Genomic DNA, 26,861 nt, shown 5'->3' on the forward strand with positions numbered 1-26,861 from the left:
TGCGCGAAAGCGAAGCAATGGCGCCGGGACACTAACACACGTTACAGAATTGGAAAACAAACAGAAAAAAAAGACGACAACAACACCCCCCCCAACCCCGACCCCAGCCGGTTCGGCGAGGCACAAACGAGCCAAAATGTCTCGACATCGAAACGTCCGCGGCTACAACTACGACGAAGGTACCTGAACTCGAAGAACATCATGGCTAGGCCGTAACATGCTAAGCTAATTAGCCGCGAAGCTAAACTCTCGCGTTGTTCAATGGCGCTCCTGTGTCTCACGTTACCTCCTTCCCGAGGTTATTTTTACTGTCGTTTCAAACACTCGTTGGTTTATTCAAATGTACCCTCACGCTGAAATATTTGAACGTGACACGACAGAAATGTAACAACCGCCTCACGTTTATCTAGAGCTTGACAAACTAGTTTGCACACACTGTTTTGGACATACGAAATGTAGCTTTCCATTTCCTTTCGTTATATTACATTCAAATTATGTCAAGAATCTGTCAGATTGCTGTTTATTGTAGGGGTGTGACAAAAAAAATCAAATACCATATTAACGTACATTTAAATAGCTTTCAAATGATGTATAGATTATTGTTCTATGACAAATAATAAGGAAATAATGGAATTTTTAATTTAGGAAATATAAGGGGATTTTTTTTGCCTGTAATGACACAGTTAAAACAATGAAAATATGTGACAGAGTTCTTTAATACAGTTTAAACTATCATAACTTTCTTAATTTTTGGCAGATCTTAACCAGTAATGTACCATTAGAAAGCTTTTGAAATTCTGAACCAGAAAAGAAAACACAAGAAAAGATTCGAAATATAAATTAGCAAATATCAACGATCGAATGCAGGCAGTTTTTCGTCAGGAATCCAAAATGGCTGTCACTGAATACTAGGAAAGAAAATTGCGAGCTCTAGAAATATATATGCTAATGCTTCTTTTTGCTTTAAACTTTGCAGTTATGGAGAAAAATAGATATTCTACCACTTCTATGAGTTATAAAAATACAACTTACTTTATAAACTGTAGTCTTAGCAAAAAGAGTGTCAACTTCAATCCATTTTTTCCTTATACATTATTTATTGTGTCATTCACCAGACAAGTGGCAGCTTGAAAAAAAGGCTATATTTGTAATTGATCTATTAAAGAGTGGTAACTAGTTCTCCCCCTCAAGATTTTGAAGATGACGACATGTACGGACAGTCTGTGGAGGATGACTACTGTATATCACCGGCAACAGGTAAGTTGCCAAAATAAGCGTTTGCACCAAAAATGGCATCAACATCTCGTTTTTTTGTTTGTTTTGTTTGTTTTTGCACAGCAAATCAGTTCATCTACAGTCGACGAGAGAAGCAAGTGCCGAAGGGAGAGCCCCTTGAGGAAGAAGAATACGAAGAAGAGGTTGTCCCCATGTCCCCCACCATCAGCCATAACCTTGACCCACTGAATCAAGGTGACACACTTCATTAAAATAATAATAATACGTTTAATTTTAATCGCCTTTCAAAACTCTCAAGGTCACTTTACAATCACAGGCAGCAGCCACATGCGCCAGCGTTCACTCAAACTGGAAGTAACTCAAATAGATAGAAAGCTAGCTCGCTAGCCAATCAATAGCCAGCAGATACCTAGCTAATAGATCTTAAATAGCTATCAAATGATCATAATAAAATACAATTATAAATAGAAACTACTACTACTTCTAGTAGTACTACGACTATTAGTACTCCTAGCGCTACGGCTAACATGATTAGAACTACAGCTAACATGTCCTATGACCACTTGTGCTTTGATGAATTCTACTATCGTTACTGCTACTAGCACTACTACTGCTAGCACTACATTACTCCCCCTTACTACATTACTACTGTAATGACGCGTACTATTTTCACAAAAAGCAGATCATGCTACAAAATTGTCAAAATAGTAAATACTCAATTTTCTGGCTAGCTAGCTAGCTATTTTATAATAATACATTTCATTTATAAGCACCTTTCAAAGCTCTCAAGGTCACTTTACAGTCACAGTTTAAGTTTCTCTGCGGGTGAGCAGCGGTAGCCACACGCGCCTCCGTTCACTCAACCCGAAAGTAACTCAAATAGATAGAAAGCTAGCTAGCTAGTCAATTGATAGCCAAAAGATACTTAGCTAGATAGCCAGCCAGCCTGCTAGCTAATAGATAGCTACCTAGATAGCTAGCTAGCCAGCCAGATAGCTATTGTGTGTGTGTGTACATGACTTGACGTGGCTGCTAATAGCGACGAGCTAGTTTTAACATTCGGCTGCTTTTATCTCACGTGTGTGTTGTGCCCCCTCAGCCAAGCTCTACTCCTGCCTGGACCACATGCGAGCTGTGCTGGGCGACTCGATGCCTGATTCCTTGTTGAACCAGGCGGCTATCAAATGTGGCTTTGATGCACACAAAGCGCTGGATGCGGTCCTGTCCGAAGGCACCAAAACGGCCCCCGTCCTCGCCCGCACCGGCGCCAACGTTGAGAAAGCGCCGTTACCGCAAAGGACCAGGCAAGCGGCCGTGATCGAGAAAGGTAGTTGCAGATGCTTTCAATTTCAACGCTGGGAAAGTGTGATCAAAACATCATTTGATTTTTTTGCAGGAGATTGTATTTGTTTTCAGTTGTCATAGTATAGTGATACCTTGGCTTTCGAACGCTTTAGCTAACGAACTTTTCGCCTCACGAACATTAAATTCGCGAGAATATAATCTTGGCATACAAACTAGTTTTCAGGACACACTCGGAGCGCCACAATGGCTGGCGGACAAGTTTTCCACACTGACTTTATTTCAGTGCACGTAATGCAGACGTGGTTTGCTATCGAGTGGATACTTTTGCATTTTTGGGACCGAAAAAGACCCCACCACAGGCTAGTGTTCATTAGAAGAGGACACAAAACAAAATTATGGTCCAGCAGAAGGAGATCATCGAGAAACACCAACGAGGTGTGCGTTTGTGTGACTTAGCATCCCAGTACCTGTATGCTAAGTCGACCATTACTACGTGTAGCTAAAGATGTTTCTGTGTTATCTAAGCAACAGTCTCAAGCAATAGAAGAGGTTGAAAAACTTCTGTTGATATTGATTCACGAAAAGCAGCTAGCAGGGTACAGTGTGAGTGATAGTATTATCGCCGAAAAAGCACAGCAACTTTACTCGGATATCATCAAGAGGCAACGACATCGACCATCACAAAAGTAAATAAATCAATTTTATTATATAGTACAGTTTATTTCTTTAATCACAATACAATAGCACATTTATTATACATAAAATAAGGTATATTTTGTGTAGTTTTAAGGCTTATGTAATAGAAAATTATTGTTTATGGGGACATGGAAACGGATTATTCTCATTTTTAATGGTTTCCTATGGAAAATTAATGTTTGGAAGCCACACTTTTCACCTTACACACACTTTCTGGGAACCAATTAAGTTCGTAAGCTGATGTATCACTATTGTATGGTTGAATGCAGCGTTCACATTGCATTTAATGTTTTTTTTAGGGGATAAGAATATTGTTTTGTTTGAAATGAACTTTTTACTACATGACATCATTTCAACGTCGGCGCCTTTTTAACAAAGTGCCTCTTGTTTCCCTCCCTTCTTGCATTTTTCTGGATTGACGGTGTGATTCCTCGATGGTCTGTCCGCATCTCCGTCCTCCTCGCCAACTGCAATCGGCTTCCGTAAGGTAAGGAGTCGACTCGTTTGTTTCGCCGTCGTGCGGGGCAAAGCCCGACGCGCTCGCGCTGCCTCGCCTGCTCGACATTTCCACGCTCGCCGGTGGCCAAAATCCGAACGCTAGCGCGCTTGGCGCTAGTGGCGCTAGCTTGGCGCAGCTCATTTATGAGCACGAACGCAAAAATGAACGAATGGGAGTGGGCATCCAGAGACCTGCTTTGGTAGCTCCGCCCCTTAATGCTACGTTAGCATCTTTGTCGGCTCCTCTAAGTAGCCTTTCCATCACGCCACCCGGCGTGAAAACTCCAACTCCTCCTTCTGGGTTCAAGTGTTTGGGTCCCGTGGTTCACAGCGGACGATCGGGGGAAAGCCATCTTCACGGCAGCCCGTCATTGGCCCATTTAATCCAGGAGCATTCCCGCCAAATCCCGATTTTCGGGGACTCTTGCAACAAAGCGTCGGAAGGATTACGTGGACCAGCGCCGACTCTGTCGTTGTCCGAGCTCGCCTCGCAGCACCAAAGCAAAGTGGAGCAGCTTCGGCAAAACGGCGTTAGCGGGATGGCGTCGCTCTCCGAGCTAGCGCTGCCCCACCGCGCCACGAACAACCTGGCGGAGGCCCCGCCGGGCTTCCCGGAGCCTCTCGCTACCTCACCTTTGACCTCGTCGGACTCAAATAAGTCGCACTACTTCCTCAGCGCACCAGCGCTGATGGAAAACGCCCGGAAAAGCGAGCATCGCCGCACGCTTGACACCCCAACGTCGGACTATTTGAGCGTGAATTTGAGCGCGCTAATGGCCGACACGGAGGATTTCCCCTGGCCGCCCTCTCCCGGGCGGCTCGCCTCGGGTGTGAAGTCTTCCGTTTTCGCTCGACCGTCCGTCTTTGCTATCACGTTGACCTGCCGATGGCGCGGAAGAGAGAGAAAAATGGAAGTCGGGGAGAAGGCTAACCACGGCGCGGCTAGCGAGCGTAGCGACAGCCCACTTGAGCCCATCGTCCCCTTCGGATTTGACACGGCATCGCCGGATGACATTGTTCGAGCTAATCAGAGAAAAGCCTTCACTCGGGAGAGCAAAGTTCGCTAACGCAAGACTGACGGAAACTTGACCTGGAGTGACGGACGCTTTTTGGACCAACTGATTTTTAACGGGTACTTTGGACATTCCGGCGCTTTTATTTCGTCTTATGACGCTAATGTACTCGATGCAATTTTTGGTTGTCACCTTTTTCCGACAGCCAAAAGAAAGTCTGAGGACGTTTTATTACATTAAATGTTCTTAACTTTGTCTACAATGATTATTTTCTGTGTCGGTTGTCCTTTAAAACGTGTGGCCTCTTTTCTTGTTTTGGAACCAGAAACAAAAAAGAAATAGGTTGGTTGACATCTTTGGGGGTGTGTGTGTGTGTGTGTGTGTTAAAATAACACCTGGAGTTTGTCTCATGAACGAGTGTGACTGTACTACCACCATTTGTACTTTAATCACTAATACTCAATGTTCTGGCTAGCTACCTATTTATCTTTTAGCTAGCTGTTTGAGTCAGGAAACATATTAGCTATCTAGCTAGCTTGCTATCTATTAGCTACTTTTCTATCTATTTGAGTTATTCCGGGTTGAGTGAAAGCTGCCACGTGTGGCTGCCGCTGCTCACCCACAGAAAAACTTATCCTGTGACTGTAAAGTGACCTTGAGAGTTTTGAAAGGCGCTTATAAATGCTTAGAAAGCTCCCATTTTTGTTGTCTTGTTGAAATGTGGCGAGATAGGCTGCTGTTTGGATTGATGGGTGTCAACCCTACGCAGGTGCGTAAGACCCCAGGGCCATCAAACACGGACGTGACCCCCACGCCCTTCGGGAAAAAGGATTGATGATTAAGGGCAGATTGTGACAAGACCCGTCCGACTGGTTCCTCCCTGGAACATTTTGGGGAGGGGTTTGCTAATGCTTTGACATTAGGGTTGAAATGCTATTAATTGCTGTCATGATAGGGTTTTTTTGTGCAGAGAGAGGATCAAGAATCTATTTGCTATCTATTAGCTAGCTACCCAGCCCAACTATCCTGTTGCTATCTATTTGCTATCTATTAGCTAGCTGGCTAGCTATGTCGCTGGCTATCTGTTAGATAGCTGGCGCATGTGGCTACCGCTTCTCACCCGCAAAAAATGTGACTGTAAAGTGACCTTGAGAGATTTGAAAGGTGCTGAGAAATGAAATGTATTATTATTATTAATATTATTATTATTAAATGTATTATTATTATTTTGGCCAGCCAGCATCACACACTCGCACAGCAATCGACCGTGTGGTGGCACCAGGGGGGGTTGCATGTCATTAGCCTCCGAGTCTTTCGTCAACATTTTAAATGGGTTTCGACTTACGACCATTTCGACTTACGACCGTTTGGTCGGAACGGAACTCGGTAGTAAGTCGGATGTTACCTGTAGAGACACACATACGCATTTGAATGTGTTTTGGAAACGAATAGTCACGAGCGTCATTGACGCTTTGGCTGCCATGTTGACGACGACAAAACAATTGAGAATAAAAAGAAGCCGTTGAAGCGAGTTAGCTTTACGTGTATGTGTTCAGGGCTTATGTGGATCCCTTAACATGGCTGACTCGCGTAAGCCCTGTCACTCACCCCCGCTTCTTTTTGAACCCGAGCCCCGTTTTTTCCGACAGGGTGCGGGGCGGGACGTGATATTTGCATATCCTGGGCGCGCTGCTCTTATCCTGTGCTAAGTTAGGCCCCTGGGGGCCCGGTTGTAAGGATGATTGTCTCACTGCGAGATCCTGCTCCAAGGCCTCGCAACCCGATTTGTTGTTTGTAGTTGAGCTCAGGTCGCCTTTGGGGCCGACGCACACAATACACAAGAAAAACAAGACCAGCCCCGCAGAAAGAGAGCTAGACCTCCACCAAGACCAAACAACAATTTAGGATAGTCGTCGCTAATGTATACAACTTAAGCTAGCTAGCTGGCTACCTAAATTAAATGTATTATTATTATCGTCATTATTATTATTATCTATTTGCCATCTAGCTAGCTATCGATTTGCTATCTATTAGCTGTCTAGCTGGGTATATATTAGCTATTAGCTATCTATCTGGCTCCTTATCAATTTTCTACTTTCATTTCTCTGCTGCTGTGAAATGTAAATTTCTCCATTGCGAGACTAATAAAGGCAAATCCAATCCAATCTATTTGATTTACTTTCGGGTTGAGTGAACTGGCTACCTAGCTAGCTAAATAAAACATTATTATTTATTATTATTATTATTACATCTATTTGCTATCCGCTGTCTAGCTGGCTATCTAGCTGTCTATATATTAGCTATCTAGCTAGCTATTAGCTATTTATCTGGCTCATTATCTAGCTGGCTAGCTATTAGCTATATATTAGCTAGCTTCCCATCTATTTGAGTAACTTCCGTGTTGAGTGAATGCTGGCGCGTGTGGCTGCCGCTGCTCACCCACAGAAAAACTGATCCTGTAACTGTAAAGTGACCTTGAGAGTTTTGAAAGGCACTTATAAATGAAATGTATTATTATTATTATTATTATTTTCAACGATGAAATGTGCCAATTTGGCCTATTCTTGACCATTCCTCCCATGAACCGCGTCATCATTTCCCACGCTCGCGACGCGCACTCCAAATACATTCGACGGTTGTAGCGTTATCATCCGAAATGTCAACAAACCAAGAAATTTTCACTCAAGCCAATTAAAACCTACAAAATTAAATCATGTAAACACAACCTCATCCTTTGGTTTGTTGTCGCCGACACGATCTGGCAAGTGTCCTTTTATTTTAGTAGCAAAGCACAACATGTCCGTTTGCTTAAGGAAATGTTCATTTTTTTTATTAGTCTCGCAGTAGAGACATTGACATTTCACAGCAGCAAAGTGATGAAAGAAAGCGGGAAGTAGAAAAACAAAATACAGGAGCTGCTGTAAAGGTAGCCACTCTCGTGGTGCCATCTTGAAGTAAAAAAAAAACAAGATAAGAAATGTGACACAACAGACAGTCATTCAATCTTAAGCACTTTCTGCACCCTCTTTGTTGCATGAAGTAGTTCTAGAGGATCAAAGCGTTCTTTTCACCAGTGGATCAGGGTTGTCATGCTGAAAATACGAACACGTCTGCTACAAGCTAAATGTTGAAACTAAACACAAAGCCGTAGCATCCATTGACAAAAAATAGATTGTCTCACATCTCCTGTCCCATGTACTGTCAATCCGCTTCAATTCCAAGCCGCAAAAAAATCCTTCTCACCAGTGGATCAGGGACGTCATGGTAAAAATGGGAACACGTATGCTACAAGCTAAATATTGAAAGCAAACACGAAGCCGTAGCATCTATTGACAAAAAGAGATTGTCTCACTTCTCCTGTCTCACGTACTGTAAATCCGCTTCAGTTCCAAGCCGTGACCGTTCCACATACGCATCGGCGCTCTGCGCTGTCGCTCTTCTTCTGTTCTAAAACAGGACACCAGCGTCTTCTGACATGAACTCTTTGTGAGGCAGGAAGTAACACGGACGCCGTGCAGACTGATGTTCTGAAATGAATCAGTAGCGGTTCAGTATGACTAGCGCGGTTTGGTTTTTTGGGCCTGCGATGACTAAGCGTATTTTTGTGTGTTTGTTAGCAACAAAACTTGAAGTCAATCAGCTATTCACTTCGTAGCCCGGTCGCAAAAAAATCAAAGAGAAAACAGAATTTCCCTAACGCTCTTCTTGTTGGTTCCATTGCAGATTACTCGTGCTAGCGTCTACGCTAACCCTTGTTATCTTCCTCCTAGCTAAAAGCAGAGACGCCTCAAACAATAAACTGGACTGCGAGGTTGTCCCCAAAGTGGCCCGCATGACCGTCACGGGCAAGAAGCAAACCATGGGCTTCGACGTTCCCAGGTACCCAAACGCGCACACCCGCGTACGGTTAGCAAATGCTAACCGGACTTGTTTTTCTTGTCGCCCATCAGCAGCGGCGATAATGGCGTCATGGCCGCCGCGGGGAGGCGAGGCAACAATCCCGAAAACACCACGGTAACGCCCACCGGCAACGAGGCCGCCCACAAACGACCCGAGACGCCTTCCCGAGGTTCCAACGACGACGAGACGGTTGGCGTCGCCACTCCCGGACGTTCTGCTGTGAAGGCCCGGCAGGCCCTGGACGTGAAGGCTGAACTGGAGAAAGACAAGGGCGCAAATCTCTGCTAAATTTGGTGGTGATCGGTGAGCGCCGATAGAGACTTTGCTTTTTAACGTCGCAACGAAACAATTGAAATTGAAAAGAACAAAATTCGGAAAAAACATTCGTCAAATTTCACGATCATTCTAGAAAATATGCCCCTCCCCCTGTCTTTGTTCATATTATACGGGCCGTCATTTTAAACAACAGCCGTTTGGTGGACTGGGACACAAATGCTATTTGAAAAGAAGAGTTTTCCATCCCCACTTTCATTGAGTGCAGACGTGGTTTGTTATCGAGTGGAGTATGTTTACTATTACATTAAAGAACATTCCGGTTGATCAGAAGAAGGAGATCATCGAGAAACACCAATGTGCTGTGCGTTTGTGTAACTTAGCGTCCCAGTAGCAGTATGCTAAGTCGACCATTGCTACGTGTGGCTAAGGTTGTTTCTGTGTTGTCTAAGAAACAGTCGCAGGCAATAAAAGAGGTTGAAAAACTTCTGTTAATTTGGATTAACGAAAAGCAGCTAGCAGGGGACAGTGTGCGAGGGTATTATCGCAGAGAAAGCACGGCAACTTCACTCGGATATCATCAAGAGGCAACTACATCAACGACATCACAAAGGTAAATAAAACGACTTTATTATATAGTACAGTTTATTTCTTTAATCACAATACAATAGCACATTTATTATACATAAAATAAGGTATATTTTGCGTCGTTTTAAGGCTTATTTAGTAGAAAATTATGTTTTATTGGGACCTGGGAACGGATTCTTCTCATTTTAATGGTTTCTTATGGGAAATAAATGTTTGAAAGATGAACTTTTTGCCTTGACACACACTTTCTGGGAATCAATTAAGTTTGTAAACTGAGGTATCGCCATAAATGGGAAAAGTTTGAAAATCCAACCTTCATCGCAGTGTGAACGCAACCTCGTAGCATCTTAGTATCTCCAACTTCCTTTTCACCCATCTCTTATCATCCCCCGCGGCACACTACCTGCTTTATCACTCCCGTCGCAGTCTTCCTCTCCCATCCTGTGTCACTTGTTCGTTCTTATCCCGCGTCTTCAGGTCACGTTGACGCGGGGAAGAGCACGCTGATGGGCCACCTTCTTTATCTGCTGGGTAACGTCAACAAGCGCACCATGCACAAGTACGAAACCGAGTCCAAGAAGGCCGGAAAGGCTTCGTTCGCTTACGCTTGGGTGCTCGATGAAACCGGCGAGGAGCGCGACAGGTACGCCGCCCGGTCTACACATTCACCAATATTTTGGAATTACTTCACGCGCACCGTCAACGAATGACAAATTTAAAAACCTTTTTCCATACATGTGGCGCACCGCATTATAAGGGGCACCTTCAATGAATGACGCACAGGTAACATCCGACTTCTGACCGAGTTCTGTTCCAACTAAACGGTCGTAAGTCGAAATGGTTGTAAGTCGAAATCCATTCAAAATGTTGAATAGAGTCTCTGAGGCTAAATAACACGCAAACTCCCCCCCGCCCCCCCCTGGTGCCATCACACGGTCGATTGCAAAATTGTCGTACATGTTGCCGGCCTGCTAGCGCGTTGCGTTGCCAGGCGTAGAATTAAAAAAAAAAAAAAAAAGGGTCTGGTCGTAAGTATGGGTGGTTGTAAGTTGAGCTGGTCGTAAGTCGAATGTTACCTGTATTTAAAAACATTTTCCATGCATAAGGCGCACGGTGCGCATTGTAAGGGGCACCTTCAATGAATGACATTTTTTCAAACCTTTTCCATGCATAAGGCGCACCGCATTATAAGGCGCATTGGTCAGCTTTTGAAAAAATGTTTTCTTTTAGGTGCGCTTTCTAAGTGCAGAAAATACGGTAAATTAATTCATTTTAATTGACGGCAGGGGTGTGACGATGGACGTCGGCATGACCAAATTTGAGACGGAGTCAAAGGTCGTGACGCTAATGGACGCTCCCGGGCACAAAGACTTCATCCCCAATATGATCACCGGAGCCGCGCAGGTAACACCACCTCCTCCTTTCCTGGCACTTCGGTTTTTCAAACCAAACCAATGACGTACGACTCAAATATCTCCCTTTTTGGTCCACGTAGTGGCAAACCTGACCTTGTGGTTTTTGGGTGGGTGCGCCGGATGGCACCTTATGTCATTTCTCTTGTTACCATATGACTGTTCTGATGCTAAAAGCCCCGTCATCGTTTTCAGCGCGTGTGCACTTCAGAATCAGAATTATAATTATAATAATTTCATTTATTAGCGCCTTTCAAAACTCTCAAGGTCACTTTACAGTCACAGGATCAGTTTTTCTGTGGGTGAGCAGCGGCAGCCACACCTTGAGAGTTTTAAAAGGCACTTCTAAATGAAATGTATGATTATTATGACTATTTTGACAATTTTATCTGTTTTTGGTGAAAATAGTACGCGTCATATTGGCCAAGTATGTAGAACACGCAAGGCAATTTTTCTCCGGTAGAACACGCTGCACTAGTATCATCATCAAAAAATTGCAGATAGGCACTAGACAGTTTTATTTGGGTTAGAGTTCATGGCAACAGGGGGAACAAGCTTTTTAAATGTCTGCTGGATTTGGTGCACCTGCCTGAAGCGAGTCGCTGGAAAAGGTGGTGAGCAGGGTGCGGAGGGTCCAATTGGATTTTCCGCGCCCTAGTTTCGATTCTTGCAATGTGCAAATCCTCGATAGCGGCTAGCGCGGTGCCAATGATTTTTTTCCCCCGCCGTCCTAACTGTCCGTTGAAGTCTGATTTTGTCCATGTCCTGTCCTCAGGCGGACGTGGCCGTGCTGGTGGTGGACGCCAGTCGTGGGGGCTTCGAGGCGGGCTTCGAGTCGGGAGGCCAGACCAGGGAACATGGCCTTTTGGTGCGTTCGCTAGGCGTCACTCAGCTAGCGGTGGCGGTCAACAAGATGGATCAGGTCGGAACGGAATATCAGCCTGCATGTTTTGTCTATTTTAGATGCTATCAAACATTTTTCTGATGTCAGTTAGGAAACCAAAGAATGCTGTCGGTTGTCCTTTAAGTGATGTCCGATTGTTGACGCCGCTCACTGTGTTAAAACGCTGCACGTTTGCAGGTTAATTGGCAAGCGGAGCGCTTTCAGGAAATCACCACCAAACTCGGCCACTTCCTCAAGCAGGCGGGCTTCAAGGTCGGTTGAATGTCAGGCGGCCTGTTTTGTCTTCAGCGTATGAGCGTGGGCTTTTCACGTCATTTTTCAATTTCGTCATCCATCCTGCAGGACTCGGACGTTTTCTACATCCCCACCAGCGGCCTATCGGGAGAGAATCTCAGTACTCGGAGTTTGGTGCCTGAGCTCACTTCTTGGTATTCCGGTCTTCAGTCTGCTCGAGCAGATCGGTAAGAGCAACACCAGAACGCGAATGGAAAATAGTGAAATGCTGTAAAGTTAGCTACCTAGCGGCAAATTTTAGCTAGATGAGTGCAAATGAAAATCTGGCGTCAGTCCATACTAGCTTCACATTTGCAAATGTTTGTTTCTTCAGCCGTCATCTGTACTTCTTTGAAGGTGTTGTGCGTTTCGCTTCTCATCCAAGAAGCTTCATCAACGAACAAACATTTTGCTGGTAGCTCTGGCCCTAAATATATATATGTCCTTAGGGCCAGAGTTACCAGCAAAATTTTAGTTTCGCTGACGAAGCCTCTTGGATGAGAAGCAAAACATCCAACACCTTCAAAGAAGTACAGATGATGGCTAAAGAAACCTTTTCATCGATGGACCACTCCTTTACGACTGAGACCTTACACAGACATTTGTAAATGGTAAAAAAAATAATCTCATGCATGACCTTCATTATCATTCATATGATTGATAGATATCATAATGATTCATATCATTCATTGCAAATTTCCCCATTGTGGCACGAATAAAGGTTTTCTGATTGTGATAAAAACAAACAAACATGTTTCTGGAGACACGTTGGTATCAAATGGCAAATTTTTACACGCCGCCAAACTAATTAATTTGTCTCCTTTTCCCTCCCAAAAGATGCCTTCAGGCCTCCTCAGCGCTCTGTGGACAAACCTTTCCGAATGTGCGTGTCTGATGTCTTTAAAGGTACAGTCGCAATATCGTGTCGGATTGCGTCCGCCGTCGCTCTGTTTTGACCGCTGGTCTTGTGGATCCAGACCAGGGCTCTGGATTTTGCATCACCGGCAAGATCGAGGCCGGTTATATTCAGACTGGAGAGAAACTGCTGGCCATGCCCCCCAATGAGACCTGTCTCGTCAAAGGTATTTATTTACCGTCATTTCCCGACGATAAGCCGCGACTTTTGTCACAAGCTTTCAACCCTGCGGTTTATGCAACGATGCTGCCAATTTATGCATTTTTTTCTAACGGCCATCATTTGGCGCTCGAGTACTAAAGGTAAGAGTGAGACACGGCGAATATATCTGCCGCGGAAGACACAAGTTAATGTAACTACGCGTGTGATTCGTCCATTTAAAGGACAACCGCCATCATTTTTTGGTTTCCAAACTGACATCAGAAAAACGTTTTATAGCATCTAAAATAGTCAAAACGTGCAGGCTGATATTTTTAGTCAAATGCAAAACACCAATAAAAATGACTTCAAATGTCCCAAAACTGGCACAAACTGCACTCGGAAATGGCGGGACTCAGAAAGTCCCGCCCCCTTGTTCGTGACGTCACGCCAGGATACTCCTTCACAAACTGCCTTGCTCCAGAATCAAAACAATGGCTTCAGAGAGTTCAGATGCTTTCTTGTGACTCACCCAGTTATTGATATGATTCAAATAGTTCTGAAGAGGAAAGCATAAATGTTTGGAATTGATTAAAGAAGTCCTTCCGTCTCAATTCGAGCAGTCTGGACTCCAATGTAGCGTCCCAGAAAATGCACAAGATGGCGCACAAGCTCTGTTGGAAATGGGCTGATTTGCCCGCTGGGAATTTGTGTCAACTAGTCTCAAATAGTAGTCTTGGTGCAACACACAACGATTCACCATTGCGTTATTTATGTGGTTTTCCTTCTAATTTTGCCATCAACACTGTGTTTTCAGATGAAAAAAAAGTACCCAAAAATGCATTGTGTGTCGCTTAGTCAGGAGCGTTCCCTCCGTGATGTCACTTAGGGCATCATCATCAACTCGAAAACAAGACTTCCTGAATATTCAGTCTTGAAACGTAAAATATAGATATCAGCGGTGGAATCTTTGTCAAATGCGCTCAGTAGAAATCATTTGAAGTCATTTTACAAATGATGCACGCAACTTGTCCGCTGGTGTCGGTTGTCCTTTAAAGTGGCCTTCCGAGTTAATAACCAGCGGCGAGAAATCGTTTACCAAAACTGGCCGAAAGCGAAGAGCAGGTTTTGCTCACGTATTTTGTCCGTGTCTCAGTGACTTGGTATGTTTTTATACGCAGACCTGTTAGCAAGTGCTATCGTGTTGCTGCATCGTCTCACGCCGTAATGCTTGTTGTGTTGCTGCCGCCGGTAGTTATCAATGTTCAGAGCAATTTAAGTGCAATGAATGAATGACTCTTGTGGGCTAGGAATCACTCTGCACGACGCCCCGTTGGACTGGGCGGCAGCCGGCGATCACGTCAACCTGACGGTAACCGGCATGGACATCATCAAGATCAAGTAAGCCGACTCCATTTTGTTTTTTTTTTCCAAATTGGTCACCGGTCGTAAGCATTGATCACGTTTTGACCTTCTTTTCAGTGTGGGCTGCGTGTTCTGTGATCCCAAAGAACCCATCAGAATTTGCACCAGATTCAGGGCGCGACTCCTACTCTTCAATTTTGAGGTTCCCATCACCAAAGGCTTCCCGGTAAGCGCTATCTACTAGCTAGCTAGCTAGCTTGCTATCTATTTGACTTCCTTCCGTGTTGACTGAATGCTAGCGCGTGTGGCTGCCGCTCCTATTTGCTATCTATTAGCTATCTAGCTGGCTATCCATTAGCCATCTAGCTGGCTATCTATTTGCTATCTATTAGCTATGTGGCTTATCAATGTACTATCAATCTTATCAATCTACATGTGTTCCCACAGGTCTTGTTGCATTACGGGACCGTGAGCGAGCCGGCCACCATTACTAAACTCATTAGCGTTTTGCACAAGAGCAGCGGCGAGATCCTCAAGAAGAAACCAAAGTGGGTGTCGAGCTCAAAAAAACTGGTTAACGGGTCGCCAGCTTTAATTTGAATGCGTGCGGTTGATTGTGAAGGTGCTTGGGGAAAGGCTCCAACGCCATCGTGGAGATCCAGACGCAGAGGCCGGTGGCGTTGGAGCTCTACAAAGACTTCAAAGAGCTGGGCCGCTTCATGCTACGCTACGTGGGCTCCACCATCGCTGCAGGCGTGGTCACCGAGGTACACGTAGAAAGCCTGTGGCGAGACATGCGTTTCACAGCTAGGCCTTCAGTAGTGCTACTTTGGACTCGGATCAAAATACTGGTGTGATTTACTGCTAGTCCACTAGAGGGTAGCGTTAGCATTTTTTTTTCTTTCCAGATCAAAGAATGAAGGCCGTTTCCATCACCGTCCATGGAGAACACGTGCGGGTGTGCCTCACCCCCCTCACCTCCCTCCACCCCCAGGATTGAAACAATTGGATTTTTGAAGGAAATATTCGGTCGTGTTTTCCATCGCGGATCCACATGCTACTTTTCAACAAGTTTGATGGGATGAAGATAAAACAAAAAAATGATCACCAAATTGCTTTTACTGGTTTTGTTTGATCAAGGGTCTTCCATCATATTCATCGCCCCCCCCCCCCCCCCCCCAAAAAAAAAAAAAAAACAATTAGTGTCGACAAACCTGTTCAAAGTATGTAAGCTCTCAGTCGTACAGGAGTGGTCCATCGATGAAAAGGTTTCTTCAAGCCGTCATCTGTACTTCTTTGAAGGTGTCGGATGTTTTGCTTCTTATCCAAGAAGCTTCGTCAGCAAACTAAAGTCTTACTGGTAGTTTCGGCCCTATATGTATCGCGAAAACAAGAATAAGAAGCGAAACGTCCGACACCTTCAAAGAAGTACAGATGACGGCTTGAAGATACCTTTTCATCGACTGTTCAAACAATATTAGCAAAGAACATTGCTTCAATAGAGGGTCATTGCTAGCAATAAGTAGCAAACGTCGGCTCCGTTTTGTTAGGCTAACTATTCATTGGAAAAGTCAATGCGGGAGCTAATGAGTAAACATTGAGTAAAAATAACGAAGATGCACTGATGATGCGCCAACATGTGAAAAATCCAATGGATTCATCACATCCTTTTTGATGTCGCGCCTTTTGGATGTTGATACTACCGTGTTGTCTTAGGATAACTCTGTCTGCAAATATTTTGCTTTGCGACGACACTTTGTCGCTCGGGGGCCTCATTTGGAGGGACCTCCTTCCCTATTTGTGTGTCGGTGTTTGTAGTCATGGTGGGGTTCGCTTGAGAGCAAATGAAAATAGACTTTGCAAACATTGGATTAGCTCCTGTATTAGCATTGCGGTGGGTTTCGGATGACCCTTGACATAATTTTTTTTTTGTTTGTTTGTTTTTTTTTATTGGTTTATATAGCACTTTAACAACAGCTAAAACTGGAAAAAAAGCGCTAACATGGACGACAGGGAAATACTGCCCCCTTATGGAAGGAAAAAACATTGCCAGAGGTCTGACCAGCACTTTATTGGCACCCAAACAAGTAAAAAAACAAAACCAAAACAAATTAGGGAAGGGCGGTCCACGTCAATACGGGTAACATCCGACTTAAAATGGTTGTAAGTCGAAACACATTCAAAATATTGAATAAAGACTCAAACACAAAATGACTTGCAAACTTCCCCCCTCTGGTGCAATCACACAGTCGATTGCTGTGCGAGAGTCAGATGCTGGCTGGCTGGATGGCCAAAATTGTGTACGCCTTGCCGGCCTGCTAGCGCGTTGCGATGCCAGGCGTAAAATTAAAATTTTAAAAATAGGGTCTGGAGGTCGTGGTTGTAAGTACAGGTGGTCGTAAGTGGAGTCGGTAGTAAGTCGGATGTCACCTGTATCATGCCTGTTTTTCCAATCTCATATCAACTTCTTGCGTTTGGTCGTTAATCGAGCCGGTCGTAAGTCGGATGTTACCTGTATATTTGGCCTGTTTTTCCAATCTCGGATCAACTTCTTAATTTTCCCAATGAAATGTCTTTAATTTCCATGTTTGTCCTTGAAATGTCTTTTTTGTCCCCCACTTCCAATGTCATTGTTATATAATCATACTGCCCGTTATTTAAAATGCAAGTACGGGTGGTCGTAAGTCGATACGGTCGTAAGTCGGCTGTTACCCATTTCATGCCTGTTTTTCCAATCTCATATCAAGGTCTTACGGGTGGTCGTAAGTCGAGCCGGTCGTAAATCGGATATTACCTGTAACATGCCTGTTTTTCCAATCTCATATCAACTTTGTAATTTTCCCAAAGAAATGTCTTTTCAATTTCCATGTTTGTCCTTGAAATGTCTTTCCCCCACTTCCAATTTCATTGTTATATCAAGCTACCGCCCGTTATTGAAAATGTCGTAAGTATGGGTGGTCGTAAGTCGAATTTTACCTGTAACATGCCTGTTTTTCCCAATCTCATATCAACTTCTTAATTTTACCAAAGAAATGTCTTTTCATTTTACATGTTTGTCCTTGAAATGTCTTTTTTTTGTGCACTTGCAATTTCATCGTTTTATAATGCGATTGCCCCTTATTTAAAATGTCTGTCTTTGCAACAATAATGACTGACTTCCATCATTTACAGCTCTGACTTTATTTTGGTAACAAATGTATATAATGGTCGTACGTGCGCACGCTTCCTGTCCGCATCCGTGACCTGTGTATGCGTTTGTTTGTAAGTTGAGACGTGGCGAGTGCTGAATCGTCCCAACTGGTTTTGGACGGCAGGCAGATTACGTTAAAACATTTCAGTCTCTCATTATACTTCTGATTAGGAACTCAAAGCAGCATGGAGGCAAGCACCTTTTTGGTCCTGGAGAACTTCATCGGTGGGAAATTTGTCCCGTGTCAAAGTCACATCGACTCGTACGACCCGTCCACGGGGAAAGTGTACTGCAAAGTCCCCGACAGCGGTGAGCAAGAGGTACCATCTTGATCCATTTTTCTTTGCAAATTATGACCACATGCATTATTTTTCTACTTGTTTCTTCAAATCGGAGTTCAGTCTTTCACATTCATTGAATAATATGTGGGACGGACACTAAATTGACAAGAACCTTTGCTCTTTGCAGAGTGCACCACCTGTGAGTAAATCATTAAAGGAGAACCGACACCATTTTTTTGTTTCCTAACTGACATGGGAAAAACGTTTTATAGCATTGAGTTAAAATGTCCACAAAACTACTTCAAAACGACCCCGTAAATGGCGAGTTTCAGAAGGCCCCGCCCCCTTGTTCGAGGACCTCACGCCAAGGACGTCTTGCCTTGCTCTAAAATCAAAACAATGGCTTCAGATTCGGAGAAGATGCTTTCATGTTACTCATCCAGTTATGAATATGATTCAAATAGTTCTGAAGAGGAAAGCATACATGTTTGCAATCGATTAAATAATCTGGGGGCGGGAAATGTAGCGCCAAAAAAAAGGCAGAAAATAGCGACAAACCTCGATGTACACGGAGCTTTGTCGCCCTCTTCTGCCTCTTTTTGGAGCGACACGAAGTTTTCAGACCAGCCAAATGCATTGACGTGATGGAAGGACTGCTAGAATGTGTCCTTTTTTTGGTCAGGGGCGTTCCTTCAGTGACGTAGGGTGACCAACTCAAAAATAAGACTTCCAGAATATTCAGCGCGAGTCTTAAAACGTAAAATATAGCTATATGCGGTGGAATTTTTGTCAAATGGGCCCAGTAGAAGTCATTTAAAGTCATTTTACAAATTATGGACGCAACTTGTCCGGAGTGTCGGTTGTCCTTTCAATGATGCTTGCAATGCGTCTTGGTTTTCATATTGTCTTCATATGTCAAGACCGAAATCCTCCCAAGTGTCCTCAAAACGCGTTCCCGCAGGTGAAGGCGGCGGTAGCCGCTGCCAAGGAGGCCTTCCCAAGTTGGGCCGCTCGCAGTCCAGATCAGAGAGCTCAAATCCTCAACAAGATGGCCGACCTGATCGATGCCCATCTGGAGGACCTGGCGCTGGCGGAGTCCAAAGACCAAGGTGAGGGTGAAGCGTCATCTCATTTGTAAACGTCGCCGCGGGCCGATTTTATTTTGAGGGTGGTTCTTGGCAATATTTCCCAGGAAAGACGCTAACGTTTGCGCGCACCGTGGACATTCCCCGATCTGCGTACAACTTCCGTTTCTTCGCTACGTCGGTGCTCCACCACACCACCGACTGCAACCAGATGGACCACATGGGTTGCCTCAACTACACCGTGCGATGCCCCGTCGGAGTTGGTAAGATACATCCGAGCTCTTGCAGATGGTTTTTTGGGGGGTGGGGCGCTTTTAATTTATTTATTGCTGGGCCCAAATTTGGGGTATGAGTAAGTTTTACAGCAACTGATTCATGTCACAAAGAGGGAACAGCAAGAGTGTGTCTTTGTGTTGTCATATTATTTATTTAGTTTTTTTTGTTCTTATGACTTGTGTATCTCTGTCTTTTCTGTAATACCATACAATAGCTAGCTGGCTAGCTATCTCGCTGGCTAGCTATTAGCTGCTCACCCGCACAAAAAAATCCCATGACTGTAAAGTGTCCTTGAGAGTTTTAAAAGGTGCTTAGAAATTAAATGTATTATTATTATTATTTTATTATTATCATATTAGCTCGCTTTCTATTTGTCTTACTATTCTATTTGAGTTACTTCCGGTTTGAGTGAATGCTGGTGCGTGTGGCTGCCACTGCTCACCCACAGAAAAACTTATCCCGTGACTGTAAAGTGACCTTGAGAGTTTTGAAATGCGCTTATAAATGAAATGTATTATTATTATAGTAATAATAATAATTCTTATTCTTATTTTCATTATTATTATAAAAGAAAAGCAATGGAAGGAAGCTGAAAGACAATTTGGAATGATTTTTAATTAATTTTTATGATTTTATAATCATATAATAATACAATATAATAATATAATAACAGTATTATTATTATTATTATTATTATCTGAAAGCGTGGCTTTGTCGCCATCTGGTGGCACATTGTTGTCACCAGATGCCACCGCATCGCCACCAGATGGCGACAAAGCCGCGCAACAGCCGCTTATGGAGTCACAGGACAGTAGTTGTCTATGCACACATTTTAATGTTGTTTAGCACATTACTTCTACAGTACAGTAATAATAATAATCATACATTTCATTTTTAAGTGCCTTTCAAAACTGTCAAGGTCACTTTACAGTCACAGCATAAGTTTTTTTTTTTTTTTTTTAATGGTGGTTAATGTTTGTGTAGCCGGTCTTATCAGCCCCTGGAATCTTCCGTTGTATCTGCTGACGTGGAAGATCGCCCCCGCCATCGCCGCGGGCAACACGGTGGTCGCCAAACCCAGCGAGATGACCTCGGTGACCGCCTGGATGATGTGCAAGCTCATGGAGCAGGCCGGTAGGGAGCGCTTCATCGCGATTGGCTCGGTGTTGATGTGGAATTTCATCATTCTGCTCTGTCCTATCCAGGTATTCCCCCCGGCGTGGTCAACATGGTGTTCGGCACCGGCGCCCGGGCGGGAGACGCCCTGGTCGCCCACCCCGACGTCCCCCTGATCTCCTTTACGGGCTCCACGGCGACCGCCCGGCTTATCACTGAGCGTAGCGCCCCTTACTGTAAGAAGTTGTCGCTGGAGCTCGGCGGCAAGAACCCCGCCGTGATATTCGCCGACGCTGATCTGGAACGGTGCATCGAGACCACCGTGCGATCCAGCTTCTCCAATCAGGTGAGGAACTTATCAATGAAATGTATGATTATTACTATCATTTTATTTTTTTATAAGCGCCTTAAGTGCTCGACTTACGACCACCCGTACTTACGACCACCACTGCTAGACCCTATTTTTAAAATGTTAATTCTACGCTTGGCACTGCAACGCGCTAGCAGGCCGGAAACGCGTACAACAATTTTGGCCAGCCAGCCAGCATGTTACGCTCGCACAGCAATCGACTGTGTGATGGCACCAAAGTTTGCGTGTCATTTCGCCTCTGAGTCTCTATTCAACATTCTAAATGGCTTTCGACTTACGACCGTTTGGTTTGAACGGAACTCGGTCGTAAGTCGGATGTTACCTGTAAATGAAATGTATTATTATTATTATTATTATTATTATTATTATTATTAAATCAATTGTACTTCTAGGGAGAGATCTGCTTGTGCACCAGTCGCATTTATGTGGAACGCGGTGTTTATGAGACCTTCTTGGAGAGGTTTGTGGCCGCCGCCAGGAAGTGGAAGACTGGCGTGCCTTCGGACGCCGGGAACAGCAACGGCGCACTTATTAGCAAGGAGCACTTGGAAAAGGTACCAAATGTACTCGAAGGAAGCTGAAGATTCAAATAGGAAATATACACCTCTGCGTTTTCCTCATTCAGGTGCGCGGCTTTGTAGCGCTAGCCAAATCGGAAGGCGCCACGGTGCACTGCGGCGAAGGCGTGGACACGCTGAAGCTCCCGGAGAGCCACGTCGGCGGCTACTTCATGGGCCCCACCGTCATCTCGGGCGTCCCTCAGGGTTCCCGCGTCATCCAGGAGGAGATCTTCGGCCCGGTCACCTGCGTCAGCCCCTTTGACGGCGAGGACCAGGCGGTAGCCCTGGCCAACGGCGTGCGCTACGGCCTGGCGGCCGCCGTGTGGTCCGCCGACGTGGCCAAAGTCCACCGGGTGGCTTCCGGGCTTCAGGCGGGCCTGGTTTGGGCCAACTGCTGGATGGTCCGTGATCTCAAGCTGCCTTTTGGAGGCACCAAGAGCTCGGGCGTGGGCAGGGAAGGCGGGAAGGATTCTTACCACTTCTTCACCGAGGTCAAGACCGTCACCGTCAAATACTGAAAGGTTTTCTAGGAGGAGATCAGGTGTGGTGACCCCATTTTTCTTCCAAACGCACACCCCCCCAAAAAAAACAATTTACCATATTTAGATTAATTTTTAACTCACAATTTCACAAAAAAAATCAAAATAATAGCAGACAAAATAAATAACTTGATGAAAAACAAGGTCCGAATCTGAGGATTATTTTCTGTCATGCTACAGTGGGGCCTTGGCTGACGAAATGAATTGGTTCCAAGACAGAGTGTGTAAGGCGAAAAGTGTGTATCCCAAAAAAATATTTCCCATTGGAAACAATTAAAATGAGAATAATCCGTTCCCAGGTCTCCATAAAATATAATTTTCAACGAAATAAGCCTTAAGATATTCATCACTCCGCTGCTGTGAAATGTAAATTTCTCCACTGCGAGACTAATAAAGGCAAATCCAATTCAATCAAATCCAAAACTACACACAAAATACCTTATTCTATGTAAAATAAATGAGCTATTGTATTGTAATGAAAGAAACGCCTGTTGTATTTGAGGATGAAAAATAATACACCTTGGTATCAGGAAATACATAAAAAATACAGTGATACCTCGGCTAACGAACGCTTTAGCTAACGAACTTTTCACTTTACGAACGTTAAATTTGCGAGAATATAATCTTGGCATACAAACTATTTTTCGGGAAACGCAGAGCGCCACAATGAGTGATTTTTTTTTTCGTTCGCGAACGAGCCCGTTCTCCTAACAAGGAGCTGAAAATGGCAGCCTCTATTCCCCGCCCCCAGTCTTCGGTTAAAGCTGCACGTGATTGGTCAAGATGTGAGTGGGGGAGGGGTTACAGAAACACACACACAAACACACGAAAGGGAGACGACAGAGCATGAAACAAAAAAACAAAACAAAAGTATTACTATTACTATTATTATTCCAACTCAAAAGAATGGTCAATGCGCAGTACACTTGTAGACCACTGGGTGTCGTGATCCCCATGTGTTAATCCACCTGTTCCTAATATTAGGGCTTGTCAATGACTTAAAGCGGTCACTGAACCATATCTGATATGGAAGTTATGTCATTCTGTTATCAGGCGTGATGTCATCATAAATGAGATTAATTTTGCTGCTGTGAGCAAAAAAAAAAAAATACAAAATAACCTGTCGCTTGCCAGGTGATGAATTTATGATTTTCACAAGCGAGCTGGCAGGAAGACTTTGCTCCCTTTTTCCCACGTCACCCATGTTCCCCTTCTGCGTTGCGTACAATCAAGTGAAGACCTGTATGGCAAAGTCTTCCAATGCTGCTTCCGTGGAAGCCATGACTTCGACTGTCAATCATGTATATATCGTTAGCCTGAAGCTAGCCGTGACTTGCCCCAAGTCAATCAAGGTCGACTCAAGCTCACGTTTCACCCAAATACAGTGATACCTTGGCTTACGAACTTAAGTGGTTCCCAGACAAAGTGTGTAAGGCGAAAAGTGTGTATCCCAAAAATTAATTTCCCATAGGAAACCATTAAAATGAGAATAATCCGTTCCCAGCTCCCCATAAAACATGATTTTCTACTAAATAAGGCTTATAACGACACAAAATATAACTTATTTTATGTATGATAAACATGTTATTTGATTGTAATTAAAGAAATAAGTTGTACTGTAAAATAAAGTCATTTTATTTACCTTGGTGATGGTCGTTGATGGCTTGATGGAATGGAGTGGCCGGTTTCATCAGCATTAAACACTTGATGAGGAACGTAGCCTTCTTTCACCATCTTGAGGAATGCTCCCTTGTTGGTGCTTTCTCTGCCATAATTTTACCTAGTTCCTCATCGATTGTGTTCTGTTTAGCTGGATTGATAGCTTTTTGCGTCAAGTGTACAGATGGCTTGTGTGGGTTATTTGTCTGTATCCCGAATAATAGTTTGTATGTTTGTTTAACGTTCGTAAACCGAGGTATTACTGTATATGTTAGCCTGAAGCTAACCGCAACTTCAATCAGGGTCGACTCAAGCTCACGTTTGACCCAAATAAAAGAAATTTAGTCACGTCGGCGTTACCCCGAGGTCATCCCGGAACATTCGAGCAGCGTGGGATGTAACCTGGAGTTACCCGCTTTTGCTATGCATGTTTTTGTTGACAAGTAGCATAACAACAAGTCTGAACATTGAACGAAACACACGTGCAACACCCCCAAAAAACACACACACACATAACACGTGACTTTGTTTCCGCACTCAGGTGCAGACTTGTCCTCTTGAAACCCTTTTTGGAAGTCCAACAAGGAATTCCTTCATCACAGCAGGAGGCGTTCCCTGAGCCTCTTCGCCCACTATCATGTTTTCAGGGCGAAATTGAGAAATGTAGAAAAATATGACTCAATATCACATCTATTTCCCATTTGTATCATTTGGAGTCTTAACACAAAGAAAAAACACATTTTGTGATAACCCCGCCCCCTTTTTCCGCCAATTTTAAAATTTGATTGGATTGGTTGTACATTTATTAGTCTCGCAGTGGAGAAATTGACATTTCGCAGTATAGCAAAGTAATGAAAGGAAAGAAAGAAGTAGAAAAACAAAATACAGGAGCTGCTGGATAGGCAGCCACTCTCGCGGCGTCATCTTGAAGTCAACTAATTGTTAGCTAGCTTGCTAGCTTTCCATGTATTTGAGTTACTTGCGGGTTGAGTGAACGTTGGCGTGTGTGGCTGCCGCTACTCACAGAAAAACTCATCCTGTGACTGTAAAGTGACCTTGAGAGTTTTGAAAGCCGCTTAGTAATGAAATGGATTATTATTATTATTATTATTATTATCATTATTATTATTATTATGTCATGTCAATCCACTTCAATTCCAAGCAGCGACATAAATGATTAAATATGACCATTTTAGGACCAATCCCCAAAGTTCATTCAACTGTCCTTCAGCGTCATGCTCGCACGTCACGATGATGATCACCATGGCCCCTATCGCCGCTTGCCAATCATTGATGTCAACTTGGCTGGCGCGCCTCCACGCGCCCCTGCGTCCGATTGGTCAGCTATGAGAAGCCCATTTTGCAAACACGCCCCCTCCCCAAACAAACAATCCCAGGTCTCTACGCACGACAGTCACTGACCTGGAAAAAAAAACCAAAATAAACGTACATTACCGTTAGCCTGTTAGCATCTTTTTTCTTCGTAAAATGGTATTTGGCTCTTCACTCAACCCGGGATAACTCAAATAGATAGAAAGCTAGCTAGCTAGCTAACCGATCTAATAGATATCGAGCTAACTAGAGCTAAATAGATAGCTTGATGACCAGCCCAACAGCTAATAGACAGCAAATAGATAGCACATAGCTAGCTAGGTTGGTAGCCAGCTTGGTATCAGGCTAGGTAACCAGTTAGATAGATAGCCAGCTAGCCAGCCAGATAGCTAATAGACAGCAAATAGATAGTTAGGTTGCCAGTCAGATAGCCAGCCAGATAGCGAATAGACAGCAAATAGCTAGCTAGCTAGGTAGCCCGTCAGATAACCAGCTAGATAGTCAGCGAGATAGCCTGTTAGATAGCTAACAGATAGCAAATAGCTAGCTAGGTAGGTAGCAGGCTAGGCAGCCAGCTAGATAGTTAACTAGATAGCCAGCTAGCCACCCAGATAGCTAATAGACAGCAAATAGATAGCTAACTAGACAACCAGCTAGGTTCCTCACGTCACGGCTTAAATTTAAAAAATGTTTGAGGCCATTCGGGCCAACCAAGCGGACATTTTATCAATTTACGGCGATGACCCCGAACTAATATCTCGTCAACTATTTACAAATCGTGCGAGGCAACCCGCGTCCCTCGTCCTCCGTCCCCCGTCCTCCGTCCTCCGTCCCATCTCACTGACCTGCTTGTTTAGTTTCAAACGACAACGTGCCCTCACACATGCCCAGTGGAGCATTTTGGGTCATCATCCGGTGACCTCCGGCAAGGTCAGCGATGTCGCCTAGCGGGACACATTTGGACTCGGGCCAAAAGGGGGGCGGCCCTTTCCTTCCTGATCCCGCCCCCCCCATACACACACCCCCGCCATCGCCGCTATGGTACTTGCGGGATAGTCATGGCCCTCAGACAACGAGGCACCGCACAGGAAACGTGCTAGTGGATCGCTACCATCTCGCCATTGTTCTCCTTGAGTTATGCGGGGGGGGACACCACAGGGCAGTATTCACATCCCCCCACTTTTTTGTCTTTGTTTTAACACAATGTTTCCTGCATTCTTACATTGTGTTGAAAATGATCTGAATTTAGTTGCTGATGACAAGATAAATACAGGTAACATCTGACTTACGACCGGCTCGACTTGCCACCACAACCTGCAGACAAAAAAAGACATTTCAAGGACAAACGTGGAAATTGAAAAGACATTTCTTTGGGGAAATTACAAAGTTGATATGAGATTGGAAAAACAGGCATATTACAGGTAACATCCGACTTAGGACCATTTCAACTTACGACCGTTTGGTCGGAACGGAACCCGGTCATAAATCGGATGTTACCTGTATTTCATTTAATGCCAGCTTGAGATGCGCATGCGGCAGGACAGTTCATTAGAAGTGGAAATATGTCCATTTTTTTGGAGTCAATTTGCCATAGAAAAGAGACCGGGGATAGAACAATAGATGTCATCAGATTGGCTAATGAGGTGAAACCAGAGCCAGGGATAGAATAGAAGTCAAATTAACTTTACGGAGTGGTCCAACTGCTCCCCCAACCTTAGAGCAGAGACTTATCTGATGAAGGGACAGGGACCTCTGTCCATTAGGGATATAGGCCCAGGGTTACCAGCACAACTTTAGTTCGCTGACGAAGCTCTTTGGATGAGGGACGAGAAGTCAGTCACCTTCATAGAAGTACAGATGACGGCTGAAGAAACCTTTTCCTCGATGGATCACTCCCGTACGACAGACATAGAGAAGAGTTTTTGTTCCAACCAAC

General features: G+C 44.3%; 2 protein-coding genes across 2 annotated transcripts; both read left to right on the forward strand.

Annotated features, from left to right (window-relative positions):
• hbs1l (HBS1-like translational GTPase) lies at positions 1 to 15,629 on the forward strand. Its single transcript, XM_089022656.1, is given in 20 exon segments — positions 1 to 179; positions 1,192 to 1,257; positions 1,339 to 1,470; positions 2,336 to 2,563; positions 8,519 to 8,627; positions 8,699 to 8,907; positions 8,910 to 8,951; positions 9,987 to 10,152; positions 10,796 to 10,913; positions 11,697 to 11,843; positions 12,003 to 12,077; positions 12,168 to 12,266; positions 12,268 to 12,286; positions 12,936 to 13,004; positions 13,076 to 13,180; positions 14,463 to 14,553; positions 14,635 to 14,743; positions 14,965 to 15,065; positions 15,140 to 15,284; positions 15,426 to 15,629. Coding segments are annotated over 20 exon segments (2,085 nt in total). The 5' UTR covers positions 1 to 136; the 3' UTR covers positions 15,438 to 15,629.
• Positions 15,630 to 15,790: 161 nt separating this feature from the next.
• aldh8a1 (aldehyde dehydrogenase 8 family, member A1) lies at positions 15,791 to 26,316 on the forward strand. The gene is made up of 7 exons (XM_089022657.1): positions 15,791 to 18,027; positions 18,950 to 19,097; positions 19,181 to 19,336; positions 20,334 to 20,483; positions 20,555 to 20,811; positions 21,228 to 21,389; positions 21,461 to 26,316. The coding sequence occupies exons 1-7, from the start codon at positions 17,893 to 17,895 to the stop codon at positions 21,911 to 21,913; spliced, it is 1,461 nt and encodes a 486-aa protein (XP_088878783.1). The 5' UTR covers positions 15,791 to 17,892; the 3' UTR covers positions 21,914 to 26,316.
• Positions 26,317 to 26,861: the final 545 nt, after the last annotated feature.

Source organism: Hippocampus bargibanti, linkage group LG19 (genome assembly GCF_051943395.1).
Source record: "Hippocampus bargibanti isolate YZ-2025 linkage group LG19, ASM5194339v1, whole genome shotgun sequence".
Taxonomy (NCBI): domain Eukaryota; kingdom Metazoa; phylum Chordata; class Actinopteri; order Syngnathiformes; family Syngnathidae; genus Hippocampus; species Hippocampus bargibanti.

Bases quoted from the DNA above. Each gene is read 5' to 3' on its own strand.
- aldh8a1 (XM_089022657.1), top strand. From the start codon at position 17,893: ATGGAGGCAAGCACCTTTTTGGTCCTGGAGAACTTCATCGGTGGGAAA. The intron at 19,098-19,180 runs GTGAGGGTGAAG...AATATTTCCCAG, and splicing joins GGCGGAGTCCAAAGACCAAG to GAAAGACGCTAACGTTTGCG. The intron at 20,812-21,227 runs GTGAGGAACTTA...TTGTACTTCTAG, and splicing joins GATCCAGCTTCTCCAATCAG to GGAGAGATCTGCTTGTGCAC.